The sequence below is a fragment of the Drosophila teissieri genome, unplaced genomic scaffold, assembly GCF_016746235.2.
Source record: "Drosophila teissieri strain GT53w unplaced genomic scaffold, Prin_Dtei_1.1 Segkk10_quiver_pilon_scaf, whole genome shotgun sequence".
In the NCBI taxonomy this organism is placed as follows: Eukaryota; Metazoa; Arthropoda; class Insecta; order Diptera; family Drosophilidae; genus Drosophila; species Drosophila teissieri.
Window position 1 is genome coordinate 671,547 of NW_025224980.1, and position 14,645 is coordinate 686,191.

Below are 14,645 nucleotides of genomic sequence, written 5' to 3' on the forward strand. Positions count from 1 at the left end.
CGACCTTTGCTATGGGACGTTTGATGAGCCCCCTCGCAGTGCGGATGTCGAACACACGAACATGGCCGTCGGATCCTGGAAACACCGCGACAATTCGGCCTAATCGCCACTCATTGGACGGAAGGTTGTCTTCCTTGACAACCACCATAGCCCCGACACTGAGGACTCTAGTAGGGATTCGCCACTTGTTTCTCTTATGGAGTTCTTTAATGTACTCTTCCTTCCATCGCAGACGAAATTGCTGAAGGAGAGCCTTCAGGTGTTGCCCCCCCTTTATCTCGGGTTCAACCATTGTGAGAAAGGGGCCTTCCAACAAGAAAGTGTCCAGGCGTAAGTACCAACAGTTCCGCGGAATCTTCGGACATTGGCGCGAGTGGACGCGAATTCAAGCACGCTTCGATCCTTGCCAAAAGCGTGGACAACTCTTCGAATGTGTATTTACGCGTGGCCGTAGTCTTGTAAAACAGAGTCTTGAAACTCTTGACGCCGGCCTCCCACAAGCCTCCCATGTGGGGGTCCCCCGGAGGAATGAATTCCCAAAGCAGCGGCTGGTGACTAAAGGCACCCGTCACAGGCCTTTTGTGTGCTTGGACAAAATCGCGGGAGAGTTGGGCCGCCGCACCCACAAATGTCTTTCCATTGTTCGACTGAACTTGACGGGGGCATCCTCTTCGGAATACAAAACGGGCCTTAGTGGTGAAGCACACAAACACCAACACATACCCCTTTGTAATAATGCAGGCTCGTCCGGTGTAGTTTTTGATGTCGAAGGGTCCGGCATAGTCCATACCGGTATGGGTGAAGGGACGCGAGAAGGACGTCCGTTCCTTGGGTAACCTTCCCATGAGTTGAGTTTGCAACTTCTTTTTGTGAATGACGCATACCTTGCACGAATTGATAACGGACTTGACCAAATTCCTCACCTTCGGAATTCAAAATTCGGAACGGAGCAGACGGATCATCAATTGATTACCGCCGTGCAGCGTTATGCGATGAGTTTAATGGACGAGGAGTCAAGACAGATGGCAGCTTTACGGAAGGATTACCGGATGCCGTTCGTCATATTGGAGAAGGTCGGAGGCTGTAACCCGGCAGCAAGCCGGGTAAGCTCTTGAGAATCGAGAAACGGGTTCAAGTTTTGAAGAGGACTGGATGCATTGGCTTAAGCAGCCAATCTCAAGGGTGAAATGCCTGCGTTGCTGACGGAAATTAGGAGACGTTCGGCTGACGCTATCTCAGTAGACGTCAAGTGGTTCTCAAACGAAGCCTTAATCTTTCGCGCGCGCTGTATAAAACGACGAACGTATGCGAGGACTCGCAACGCCTAGTTGAAGGAAAAAAACGCTCAAGAATATCTTCCGGGGGGGGCCTTCGCAACATGGACCTTGATTGCTCGCTTCTCGAGTTCTGTCTCGGGGGAGACATTGCCTTGAGTGGGCCACTCGCAACGCGGCCCTTGCAACCAGGCAGGACCATGCCACCACAGCCGACTGTCCGCGAGGTATTGAAGCCCTACACCCTGGCTAGCGAGATCAGCCGGATTATGCTCGGAGCGGATATTTCTCCCATCTGCCCATTTCTCCACCTCCGTGAACTGAGTGATTCCTGTGACCCGATTAGCCACGAATGTTGTCCAATGTCACGCTGGCCTGTGCAACCAGGCGAGAACAATGGTGGTATCCGTCCAACAAGCAAGTTCACCGCTACCGTGGACCCGACCTCAACTCGGACATAAATGGCATAAATGGAACCCATGATGTTCTATCTTCAAGTGTGGTCGGAATGCGACCCAGCGGGGAATGCGGATCTGATCGAGCGCCGAATTCTTGAGGGAGGACATCGTCCCAGCCTAGATCCTGGAGCCAAATGTCCTGCATAAACATCTTTGCTAGAACAATGAAGGGGGCTAGCCAGCAGGCTGGATCGAATAACTTGGCAATTTGGGAAAGGACTTGACGCTTCGAGAACGACGACCCCGAGGTCAATTCTGAGGGAGTGAAGAAAAACTTATGTCTGCCAAAATCGCCTTGCTATTGGACGTCTACTTCCTAAGTAGGAACCCTGCTGAACCCAGGGCCCAGGAACCCTGAAACTCTCGGATGGCTGCTTCCGCATCCGTTTTTGAGTCTGCACCAGCGAGCACGTCGTCGACGTACATGAAATGTCGGATAATCTGACTCGCCTTCGGATACCTCGACTCTTCGTCGTCGGCGAGCTGTTGTAGGACCCGTATCGCCAGGAATGGAGCACAATTGATCCCAAAGGTGACCGCCTTTAGTTCGTAGTCGCCGATTTCCCCATCGGAATTGCGAAACAGAATGCGCTGGACAGGAGTATGCTTGGGGTCTACCCATCTGCCGGTACATCTTCTCGATGTCGGCATTAAAGACGAACTTAAAGTATCACCACTTTAGGATTTGAATAGTTTGGTCGGACTGTAAGACCGGACCCGCGTAAAGGATGTCATTAAGACAGGTCCGTTTGCGGAAGGGCTAGAAGCATTGAAAACTACCCGCACTTTAGTGGTTGTATTTTCGGGTTTGAGAACTGCATGATGTGGAAGATAGTACGTGGCGGAACGGCACGTCGTAGAAACCTCGGCCATGTGACGTAAGTCAAGGTATTCTTGGATCACAGCGTCATACTGGGCTTTGAGTAAGGGATCCCTTTTCAGCCGCTGCTCGTTGCGAAGGAACTGAGCCAGAGCAAAGGATCGTGAAGATGCTAGCTCGGAACCCTTGTGCGCGGGGTCGCGCAAGGGGAGCGTCACAACATACTTGCCACGAACGAAATTACGAAATTATGTTCGCAAAACGAATCAGACTTGGAGACAGTCTGTATGGACACTTCCTCCACCTCCCAGAATTTGGTGAGGAGCTGGTCCAGCGAGTCCTCGAGGGCGCAGGTAACTCGCGTGGAGAAGGCGGACACCCTCCGGGGTCTTCCAAATAGACTGGGCCTGTCAACACCCAACCAAAAATGGTTTCCTGGCCGCAAAGAGATCCAAAAAAGTTTATTTTGCAGTTGCCGAGGAGAATAGACGGAAGAATGTCTGCTCCTATCAAGACATCAATCTGGGAGCTCTCAAAGAACTTAGGGTCCGCAAGGGGGATGTCCGGAAGATCCTTAAGAAGATCTTGTGGGATTTGAACCGAGGGCAGATTTCCGGACAGGTGCGAAAGAACATAGGCTGAGGTCTCTAACTGTACCCCAGGTCTGGAAGGCGATCGAATCGAAAAATTACACACCTTAGTGAGGTTACCGGTCAGGGTTTGGTTTAGGCCAGACAATTGGGCTTGGATAGTCTTGAAAGGAAGCCTGATTAAGTTGAACAGCCGTTCTGTAATGAAGGTTGCTTCGGACTCAGGGTCAATCAGGGCTCGCGCTTGGAAGTTGCACCCCGGATGGCACACGTTGATAAGGGCAGTGCCCAGTAGAACGGCTCTTGAACCGGAAGCGAAGCATACTTGCACATCTGAGGTATCCTCTGAGGCGCCCTTGCCTTGTGGAATAGGTGCGGCCCGAGTCCTGGCTGTCGCACACGAACTTGGAGCGGTCGCAAATGGTTTACAGGGGTGCAGGAGGGTGTGATGCCGGCTGTGGCATGTGAAGCAGCTGTGGGCACTAGTGCAATCCCGTTGCTGGTGCCCTCGTGCGAAACACTTTAGGCAGATCTGCCTTCCTTTGATGTAGTCAGAGCGATTCACATCCATTTCGAGGAACCGTGGACATAAGCGAATAGAGTGGTTATCCCTGGAACAGAGATCACACCCCTTGGGAGCGGAAGCCACACTGGTCTCATATGAGTTGAGCCTGCGCAGTGGGGCGCTCGCAGTTGCCGATCTCGGCGGAAATTGCCCCGAAACGCTAGGCCGGACTTCGTCGACGGCCTCCAGAGTGCGATGGCGCTCGGTTAGGAACGCATCCATCTCATTCCAAGTTGGAAATTCGGCCTTGTTGTGATTGCTCCCACAAGAATAGTGTGGTTTTGGGAAGCTTTGCGGACATCATAAACACCAAGAGGCAATCCCAAGCCTCGACTGGAGTCGAGGAGTCGTGGAGTCTTCAAGGCTGTCAAACAGCTTTGAATTGTGCTCTGTAAGTGTCATAAGGCCCTTCGCCCTTTCGAGTGTTTTCTATTTCAGCCGATTTGGAAAATTCCAGGACAGCAACCCCCATCACACCCAACATTTTGATCCATTCGAGCCAGATCACCTGGATTTTCAAGTTTGTCCACCAGCGAACAAATTACAAGATAAGTACAAAATTTCCATTCCATTTAATTGCCGGTCTGCAGCAAAAGGTTCGAAAATCCAATTTCGTTCAATTTGCTGTAAGATATATTGTCAAATCTAACGGATTTCTCCGACAAAAGGCAATTAAAGAAAAGTACTTATTCATTTCTACGGGCGCCGCCATATTACCCACCGAACTCCTTTCACCCTCATTCGTGAAAATTTCTAAGTCCAAATTTCCGAATATATAATATTTAAATATTCATCCAGTCCGAAAAGTGCAAAATTCCAAATGTGAAAAAGTGAAAATAATTTGTGCCAAGTTCAGTGAACATTTCTAAGTCCAAAGCTCTGCCAAAAGTGGCAAAAATTCTGTTCGTTCACTGTGTCAACCAAGCAATTCTTTCGCAACACATTTTTCTTTAACTCCGCAGTCCACTAATACAATTGCTATCGAAGAATACAAAAAAAAAAAACACATACCCTGCATTCAAATAAAATAATTAAACATTACCGCAGTTACATACATAAACAAGAGAGAACGCTATAGTCGAGTTCCCCGACTATCTGATACCCGTTACTCAGCTAGTGGAAGTGCGAAGGAGAATCTTCAACACTGACAGTTTTTTTCGGTTTGAGGGCGTTAGAGTGGGCGTGGCAAAAAGTTTTTTGGCAAATCGATAGAATATTACAAGACTAATACAAAAATGAAAAAATATCAAAACATTTTTCAAAAGTGTGGGCTTGGCAGCTTTGGGCGGTTTGTGGGCGTTACAGTGGGCGTGGCAAAAAGTTTTTTGGCAAATCGTTAGAAATTTACAAGACTAATACAAAAATGAAAAAATATCGAAACATTTTTCAAAAGTGTGGGTGTGGCAGCTTTGGGCGGTTTGTGGGCGTTATAGTGGGCGTGGCAAAAAGTTTTTTGGCAAATCGTTAGAAATTTACAACACTAATACAAAAATGAAAAAATATCAAAACAATTTTCAAAAGTGTGGACGTGGCAGTTTTGGGCGGTTTGTGGTCGTTAGAGTGGGCGTGGCAACATTAATCGACAAACTTGCGCTGCGTCTATGTCCCTGGAGTCCGTATGTTTTATCTCAACTTTCTAGCTTTCGTAGTTCCTGAGATCTCGACGTTCATACGGACAGACGGACGGACAGACGGACAGACGGACGGACAGACGGACGGACAGACGGACGGACAGACGGACATGGCCAGATCGACTCAGCTACTGATCCTGATCAAGAATATATATACTTTATATGGTCGGAAACGCTTCCTTCTGCCTGTTACATACTTTTCAACGAATCTAGTATACCCTTTTACTCTACGAGTAACGGGTATAATAACATCAACATATGCAACATCCACATACATTACATATATTACATCCACATATATCACATATACATTGCATATATTACATCCACATATATTACCGACATTGCGCATATTATCTGCATTCCTTTTAAGCATATACAAAAGTGTAAATTGTTTCCCGTCGGCAAATCCAAACCACAAATAAAATTTTTTCCAAGTGCCGACGCGGAAAAGGCGTTTTGTTTTCCATCAACTTTTCCCATAAATTTCCAAATCAATTTCCGAGCAATAAATTAAAAGCGGCTTTTTCTTTTTTAACAAATAAATTTTTAATATTTATTTAATTATTTTTTTAAATTTTCAAAAAAAATTTTAAAAACTACAAGACAATAATTTTTTTATCCATAGATAAATAATACGACCGCCAAATATAAGTCGTTCACCCGACAAATATTTATACCCGTTACTCGTAGAGTAAAAGGGTATACTAGATTCGTTGAAAAGTATGTAACAGGCAGAAGGAAGCTTTTCCGACCATGTAAAGTATATATATTCTTGATCAGGATCAGTAGCCGAGTCGATTTGGCCATGTCCGTCTGTCCGTCCGTATGAACGTCGAGATCTCAGGAACTACAAAAGCTAGAAAGTTGAGACTAAGCATACAGACTCCAGGGACATAGACGCAGCCACGCCCACTCTAATGCCACGCGCACACTTTTGAAAAATGTTTTGATATTTTTTCATTTTTGTATTAGTCTTGTAAATTTCTATCGATTTGCCAAAAAACTTTTTGCCACGCCCACTCTAACGCCCACAAAACCGCCCAAAACTGTATGTGCTGAAGACTCTCCTTCGCACTTTGAATAGCTGAGTAACGGGTATCAGATAGTCGGGGAACTCGACTAAAGCGTTCTCTCTTGTTTTTTCTGTATTGCTTGGATATTATTTTGTGTTTGTTTTTAGAAGTACTTACAACGCGGAGAAAAGATTCCAATTCCACCATTCCAATTTCTGCGTTTCCAGTGGTAAACAATAAAATCAAATTTTCTACGTTCTAATAACCATTTTTTTTCACCGTGTTCCAAATTCCAAGTGTTCCAACAGGTTCAGGTGGACCTAATTACCATAAATCACCGGTCATTTATACAATTCGCTGTTCACTCCGAGTCAGCTGTCCAATTAGTCGAAACTACGGCGTTTCCACTTCGTAAATTTTACACCACTTTCTCAACCGTTACATCCTATACGGTCTTTTTCCGCTGCTTTATACCGTTCACGGCGGCAAGCTTAAATTTATTAAGTGCAGTCTAAGGAATCTGTCCACATTTTCAAAAGTGTGACCGTGCTCCAAAACCGCTTACTTTCCATTTCGCATTTCTTCGATTATGCCCATCGGGACGATAAGAAGAAATTGTCCGCTGACAAACCCAGGTCTATTTTTTTACCACAAGGGCCCAAGAGTCCAAGATTTCCAAGCATTTCGGTGAAAACGCCTGCGCAGATTTCCGACGACTGTGCTACTCCATCCAAAGCCACAGTACAGCGCACAGCGAAAAATATGGCTGCCTCCGAAAAAGCGCTAGCCAAATTCATTTCGGGTTCTGACCGCTTTAGCGAATTTGAGGCTCAGATTAACACTCGGGAATCCGCAGCTCCAACCGTCACGATGCTTAGCGTCCGTCGCGACCAAGTCCGAACTCTATGGGACAAGGTTGAAAAGGAATTAGACATTTGCTCAGAGTGCCTTGTGTCAGCAGGCGAAGCGGCAGCAGGCAACATGCCTATTCTCAGGGCTAAATACAGTTATTGCTATGCGATACAGAAGTTTTCGCAGGCGACTATCTTCGCTGGCCAACTTTCCGGGATCTTTTCAGAGCCATTTATATCAATAATCCACGGCTGACTCCGGTTGAAAAGTTATTCCATTTAAATGCCAAAACAAGTGGCGACGCGCATGCCATCGTTTCGATTTCGCCTCTCACCAACGAGGGTCTCCGCTCTGCGTGGGACAACCTAACAGAACGTTTCGAAAATAAACGATTGTTGGTATACAGTCAATTAAAAATCCTTTTTAATGTGCAGTCGATACCACAGGAATCTGGGGCGGCCTTGAAGGTACTGTAAGTATTGTTCAAGGTTTCTTGACTGCCTTAGAAATGTCAGGCATCAACATTGAGAACTGGGACTGCCTGCTGGTATATCTGTGTTTATCCAAGCTCCCGAAGATAACTCTCTCCTTATGGGAGCAGTCGCTCCATATGAAAGCCGACATCCCGACATGAATAGAGCTGAACACCTTCCTAACAGAACGTCATCGAACCCTAAGGGCCATCGATGATGTGAGACCGTCCGTACCAAGTCAGTCGCTCTCCAAAGCGATGAACTCAAGTGGGCCCTCTAGAAAACTAAATTCCTATGAGACGAAAGGGGCTCCAAAATCGAAAAGTTTCGACTTGTGCAACAAGGAAAACCATCCTGTCCGTGTATGTCTCCGTTTTCTGATCGAATCCGGATCAGAGGCAACATTCATAACCGAGCGACTGTTCAATCTAATTAGATTGTCATTCCAGGTGGCTCAAGCCCAAGTCTCAGGCTTAAACCAAACAGTAGCAGGTCAGTCCAAGAAGCTCTGCAGTTTCACAATCCGATCTCCGACTAGGCCCGCGTTGCAGTTGGAGACGACGGCCTATGTCCTCTGCCTTCCTACCCAATTCCGCAAAATATCCTTCGGGATCTTCCCGATTTTCCACTGGCGGAATTTGTGTATAGATGTCTTTATCGGAGCCGACATTCTGCCTTCGGTGCTTCTGAGTGAAGCAGAAACCAACATCTGTGGCTCTCTCTTGGGGCAAGAGACCATTTTTGGCTGGGTACTAACTGGGCAAGTGTCAGCCTCAGCACAAAGCAGAATTTCCTCCTTTTTGACGCAGATCTCCCACGCGTACGATAATTCACTGGAAAAACTACTCACAACATTTTGGGAGGTGGAGAATATACCAACAAAGTTGGTAAAACAGTCCGACTCCATGTGCGAGAAGAATTTCCTTCAAACGACCACGAGAAACGAGTGCGGCAAATATGTCGTTACTCTGCCTTTTCGCGACCCAGAACATATCGGTTCCGGGCTAGGGCATTCCAGGTCTTTCGCGTTGGCTCAGTTTTTAAGAAATGAGCAGCGTCTAAAAAGAGATGAGGTTTTAAGGCCTCGCGAGACGATTCGGTGATCCAGGAATATCTCGACTTAGAGCACCTGCGACAAGTTCTTCCTACCCATGATTGCAACGCCTATTATATGCCACATCACGCCGTCTTAAAACCGGAGAGCGAAACTACTAAACTCCGTGTAGTATTCAATGCCTCAAGCCCTTCATCGAATGGTACCAGTTTAAATGATATCCTTCATGCTGGCCCTGTCTTACAGTCCGACTTGACCATTCAAATTCTGAAGTGGCGCTATTTCCGATACGTGTTTAGCGCCGATATCGAAAAAATGTATCGGCAGATCTGGGTAGATCCGAAGCACACTCCATTCCAACGAATACTTTTCCGAAACAATAGAGGGGAACTCAGAGATTTCGAATTGAAAACAATAACCTTTGGAGTCAATTGCGCGCCTTTCCTGGCCATCCGAGTACTGCAGCAGCTAGCAGCTGACGTAGAACTCAGCCATCCCAAAGCTAGCAATATCATTCGAAATTTCATGTATGTGGATGATGTTCTAGCCGGAGCGGACTCCACGGAAGAAGCTCAGCTCAAGGTGCAAGAGCTCCGAGACGCTCTGAATTCCGCCGGATTTCCATTGAGGAAATGGACCTCCAACCAAAAGGAAGTTTTAGCGGCCATTCAGAGCGACCATCTATTAAATACTTATTTTCTCGAGATCGATGCAGAATGCACTGGATGGCAACCTCCGACGAATTCTTCTTCGTTCCACCAGAGTTGGCTATTGAAACGTCCTTTACAAAACGCCAAGTCCTGTCCCAAATTGCCAAATTGTTCGACCCTGCGGGCTGGTTAGCGCCGTTTATCGTTCGAGCTAAAATTTTCCTGCAGGAGATTTGGCTACAGGAGCTTGGGCGGGACGAAAACATTCCAAATGAGCTTTCTCAGCGATGGCTTAATTTTCTCCTAAGTTATTCGGTTTTAGAGCAGATACGCATTCCACGCTGGCTCTCGTTTCATCCAGATTTCAAGGTCGAGCATCATGGCTTTTGCGATGCATCGCAAAAGGCTTATGGGGCGGCAATAAATGTCCGCGTAGAAGTGGGCAGCACCATTATGGTGCAACTCCTAACCGCGAAAACCCGGGTAGCACCAGTCAAATCGGTTTCGCTCCCAAGACTGGAGCTGTGCGGAGCGTTATTGCTTTCCGAAATGGCTGCAGCCATCATTCCGCAGATGCCTACGATCAACTCCGAACTTTACTGCTGGACGGACTCCACAATAGTGCTTGCATGGTTAAGCAAGCCAGCGTGCCAGTGGACCACATTTGTAGCCAATAGGGTGACGAAGATCGCCCAGGCCACAAAAACAGAGAATTGGTCTCATGTTTAATCTGAGCATAATCCAGCAGACCTGGCAAGTAGAGGAGTTTCCCTCCAAGATCTAGCCGATAGCCAGTTATGGTGGCACGGGCCGACTTGGTTGCAAAATCCACGCAACCAATGGCCAACTCAGGTCGACAACGCTCCGGTGACCGACCTGGAGAAGCGTGCTCTTAAAGTCCATCTCGCAAAAGCTCTTTCTGAAGGGTTGTTGGCACGTTTTTCCAAGCTTGAGAAAGCCCTACGGGTCCTTGCTTATGTTCATCGCTTCATACAGCGGTGCAGGAAGCAGACATCTCCATCTGATGTGCATTTGCTGGCCACTGAAATCGCCGCCGCTGAGCGGTTCTTATTTTCGAACACTCAGCGCAGAGAATTCCCTGTGGAATATCACTGCCTAAGTGAAAAGCGTCCAGTGCCAAGTTCAAGTTCCATCCTAAGCATGAACCCGTTTCTAGATCCGCAAGGACTGATCGGGGCGTGCGGCCGTGTGGCGGCTTCCGAAAGCCTTCAATACAATGAACGGCATCCAGTGATTCTTCCGTATAACGGCCTGCTTTCTCGCCTCCTTGCGAATTTCACACATCGCATAACTCTCCATGGTGGTAACCAGTTAATGGTGCGCCTCATCCGGTCGAAATACTGGATTCCGAGAATTAAGAACCTGATAAAAGCAGTAGTAAATTCGTGCAAGGTATGTGTGATCCACAAAAAGCGGTTGCAAAGTTAACTGATGGTTGTCCTGCCCAAAGAAAGAGCATCGTTCTCCCGACCATTCACGTATACTGGCATGGATTACGCCGGTCCGTTCGATATAAAGAACTATAAGGGAAGAGCATGTCCTATCACAAAGGGGTATGTGTTAGTTTTTGTTTGTTTCTCCACCAAGGCCATCCATTTAGAGCCTACATCTGACTTAACGACCGATAAGTTTCTTGCCGCTTTCCCTCGTTTTGTATCCAGAAGAGGGTGTCCACGTCAAGTCCAGTCAGGCAATGGCAAAACCTTTGTTGGCGCTGCCACCCTGCTTTCCCGCGATTTCCTTCAAGCCGTAAAATAGTCAGTGACGAATGCCTATAGTCATCAAGAGATGCAATGGCAATTTATTCCTCCGGGGGCACCCCATATGGGAGGCCTTTGGGAAGCAGGCGTAAAAAGTTTTAAGACGCTATTTTACAAATGCACTGCCACACAAAAGTACACATTCGAAGAGCTCTCCACGCTCTTGCAAAAATAGAAGCGTGCCTTAACTCCAGGCCGCTCTCTCCTATGTCTGAGGATCCTACAGATTTGCTGGCTCTGACGCCAGGTGATTTCCTTGTCGGGGGACCCTTTATGTCCACGGTGGAACCCGAAGTAAAGGGAGAAACGAATTCCATTCTTAATCGGTGGCCGCATTTGAAGGCTCTCCATCAGCAGTTCCGTGTGCGGTGGAAAGAAGAGTACCTCAAAGAACTCCACAAGCGCACTAAATGGCAGGCCCAGTCCAAAAATCTCCGCATCGATGACATGGTCGTCATCAAGGACGACAACTTACCCTCTAATGAGTGGCGGCTCGGCAGAATTGAGTCTGTCTTCCCAGGAGCCGACGGCAACGTCCGTGTAGTAAATATCCGTACTGCACGTGGAGTTGGTAAACGTCCAGTGGCAAAAGTGGTGCTCTTGCCGACGGAGTCTTCCGAATCTCCACAATAAAAAGGCGCGCCTCTCGTCCTTAGTTGTAGTTCACCATCACTAATCATCCATTTTTTTCATTTCGTTTTCGATCTCCTTTCGCCATTCAACTACCCGCAGCATGGCCCCTCGTCAACGAAACGAACGCAGTGCTCGTGCCTTGGAGAGCAGACGTACCCGAGGTACTCAATCCTACCGTTGCCGAGTCTGCCGCGGTATCCATCCTCTTCGGAAGTGCGCTAGGTTCCTAAAGCTCAGCGCTGAAAAGCGTCTGCGAGCAGTCCTCATTAACAAATACTGCGCCAATTGCCTCGCTCACGAGCATTCCACGGGAGACTGCCGAAGTGGTGATCGTTGCAAGAAGTGCGACCGATCCCACCACACGCTGCTCCACATGCACGAGCAGGTTAGCTCGTCGTCGCGGTCGCGTCTCAAACCGGGGCCCTCTAGAAAACTAAATTCCTATGAGACGAAAGGGGCTCCAAAATCAAAAAGTTGCGACTTGTGCAACAAGGAAAACCATCCTGTCCGTGTATGTTTTCTCCAAATGTCGGTTGACGACCGGTCAGCCTACATTAAACGGAAGCAGTTATGCTTAAACTGCTTTGCAAAGGGACATCAGCTTCGTGAGTGCAAAAGCACGCACAATTGTTTTACTTGCCGTGGCCGGCATCACACGTTGTTGCACCGAAACAACCCCTTTTCCAGCAATTCAAGTCCTTCAAATCCTGCAAGGCCAATTTCTGCTAATCAGGCCAATTTCGTTCCAAATGAGCAAGCCGGTGTTCAAAATTATTTCGCCACGGGCTATCCTTCTTGGCACTGCCGTAATCAATATTTCCCATCTTGGCACTAACTTTAAGGCACGCGTCCTGATCGACTCCGGATCAGAGGCAACATTCAAAACCGAGCGACTTTTCAATCTAATCAGATTGCCATTCTAGGTGGTTCAAGCCCAAGTCTCAGGCTTAAACCAAACGGTATCCGCTCAGTCCAAGAAGCTCTGCAGTTTCACCATCCGATATCCGACTAGGCCCGCGTTGCAGTTGGAGACGACGGCCTATGTCCTCCCTCAACTAGCCGGAAATCTGCCTTCCTACCCAATTCCGCAAAATTTCCTTTGGGATCTTCCCAATTTTCCACTGGCGGATCCAAAATTCTATGAGAGCGCACAAATAGATGTCCTTATCGGAGCCGACATTCTGCCTTCGGTGCTTCTGAGTGAAGCAAACACCAGCATCTGTGGCTCTACCTTGGGGCAAGAGACCATTTTTGGCTGGGTACTAACTGGGCCAGTGTCAGCCTCAGCACAAAGCAGAATTTCCTCCTTTTTGACGCAGATCTCCCACGCGTACGATAATTCACTGGAAAAACTACTCACAACATTTTGGGAGGTGGGGAATATAAGTTAAATAAAACATTATTTTATTATTTCACAAGAAGGTAATTCGGACTCGAGGTCCGGTTTTATTTGAACAAAAATTAGAACTGAAGTGGGTTTACAATTTTTGGTGATATTTATGCCGCCAACTCCGTCGCTGCCTCTGCCTGCGTCGGTGTCAACTCCGTCGCTGCCTCTGCCCGCGTCGGTGCTTTTCGTTGCCGTCAGCGGGAAGCGCTCCAGACGCTGATCTTGCAATTTTCTGTTATTGCAGCTGCATGGCCGGATGCGCGTGCAAGCTTTGGCTACTTGTGGTTTTAAATTCCTCTGGTGTTAACTCTTCCACCTTTAAAATCGAGTGTCCCCACTCGTTGCGGTCGTTGATCTGTTCGTCTTCGGCGTTTGGGTTGACACGGAATTTTGCGACCCTCCTAATCAAGACGCGGATCGTTATTAGAACGACTCCGGTGATTATGACACAGCCCATCAATATATCGGCTGTGTGGGAGGTTGTTTTTAGCAGCTCCAAGGTTTTGGTATTGTTGACATTAAGCTCCTTGACCAATTCTAGAGATAGTTTCTCTTCCAGATTTTTAATGGTCATTATAGTTTGGAGAATTGCCGGCATAGGTTGGTGGTGTACTGAGTACCTATTCGTGAAGACTTGGTCATCAATTTCTATTGTTGTATTGCTGAAATTAATGACAAATGACCCATTAAGCGTTGACGTTTTCCATAGACTGATATCTCGCCGCTGAATTTATTTAGTAGTATAACTCCGGGTGCAATTTCATCGATGGTAGGGATGTGTTGATTGTTGATTCTAGTGCAGGTGGCAGGGCAACTTTTTAGGAGGTTTGGAAGGCATGAAGAGTTACTAATGTCTATCATTTTTTTATGTTTACAAATCGTTATTTCATTGTAGTTATTACATTTTGCAATTTTTGCGAATAATTTTTCCTTACACCTAATTACATTTTCGGTTTCTATTTTGTTGATAAATTGACCAATTTTTATTGGTTTAATTAAAATATTTTCACAAACCTTGGTATCGGTTACAGGGATTTTTACAATATAGATTAACATTGGTCCGTGACTTGCTATGTTTACCTCTGCTATGTGCATGGCTTCCTCAAAATTTGTGTAGGGTAATTGGTTCTAAAATTCTTTTGACTTCATTGATCTCTTGATCTCCTAGTATTTGGGGGTTGCTAATGTCTGCTTTTGCCCACTGTATGGCCTGATTAAGATTAAGAATTTCCTCTTTTAGCATCTGAATTTGAAACATTAAAGTGGTGCTAGTATCTCTTTGGGCGTCTCCTTCGTATTTTAAGCTGTTTATTAGATTTCTATTGGCCAGGGTAATTTTATTTATTTTATCAATGATAAGCCTATTAAGGATAACCTGGTTATTGTTATTAGTTAAAGGTGATTTATTTTTTCCTGAATTATTTCAAAATCTCTGCTATCCGGTGATCCAGCCAGCCA

The 14,645-nt window shown here is 46.7% G+C and overlaps 1 protein-coding gene and 1 pseudogene across 1 annotated transcript; one reads left to right on the plus strand and one right to left on the minus strand.

Moving 5' to 3' along the window:
- Positions 1–284: 284 nt before the first annotated feature.
- Positions 285–845, minus strand: LOC122625468. The gene has a single exon (XM_043805551.1). It carries the CDS (start codon positions 843–845, stop codon positions 285–287), a length of 561 nt encoding a protein of 186 aa, XP_043661486.1.
- A 3,057-nt stretch (positions 846–3,902) lies between these two features.
- Positions 3,903–11,352, plus strand: LOC122625469 (annotated as a pseudogene).
- Positions 11,353–14,645: the final 3,293 nt, after the last annotated feature.

Coding starts and splice junctions, on each gene's coding strand:
- LOC122625468 (XM_043805551.1), bottom strand. CDS start 845: ATGGGAAGGTTACCCAAGGAACGGACGTCCTTCTCGCGTCCCTTCACC.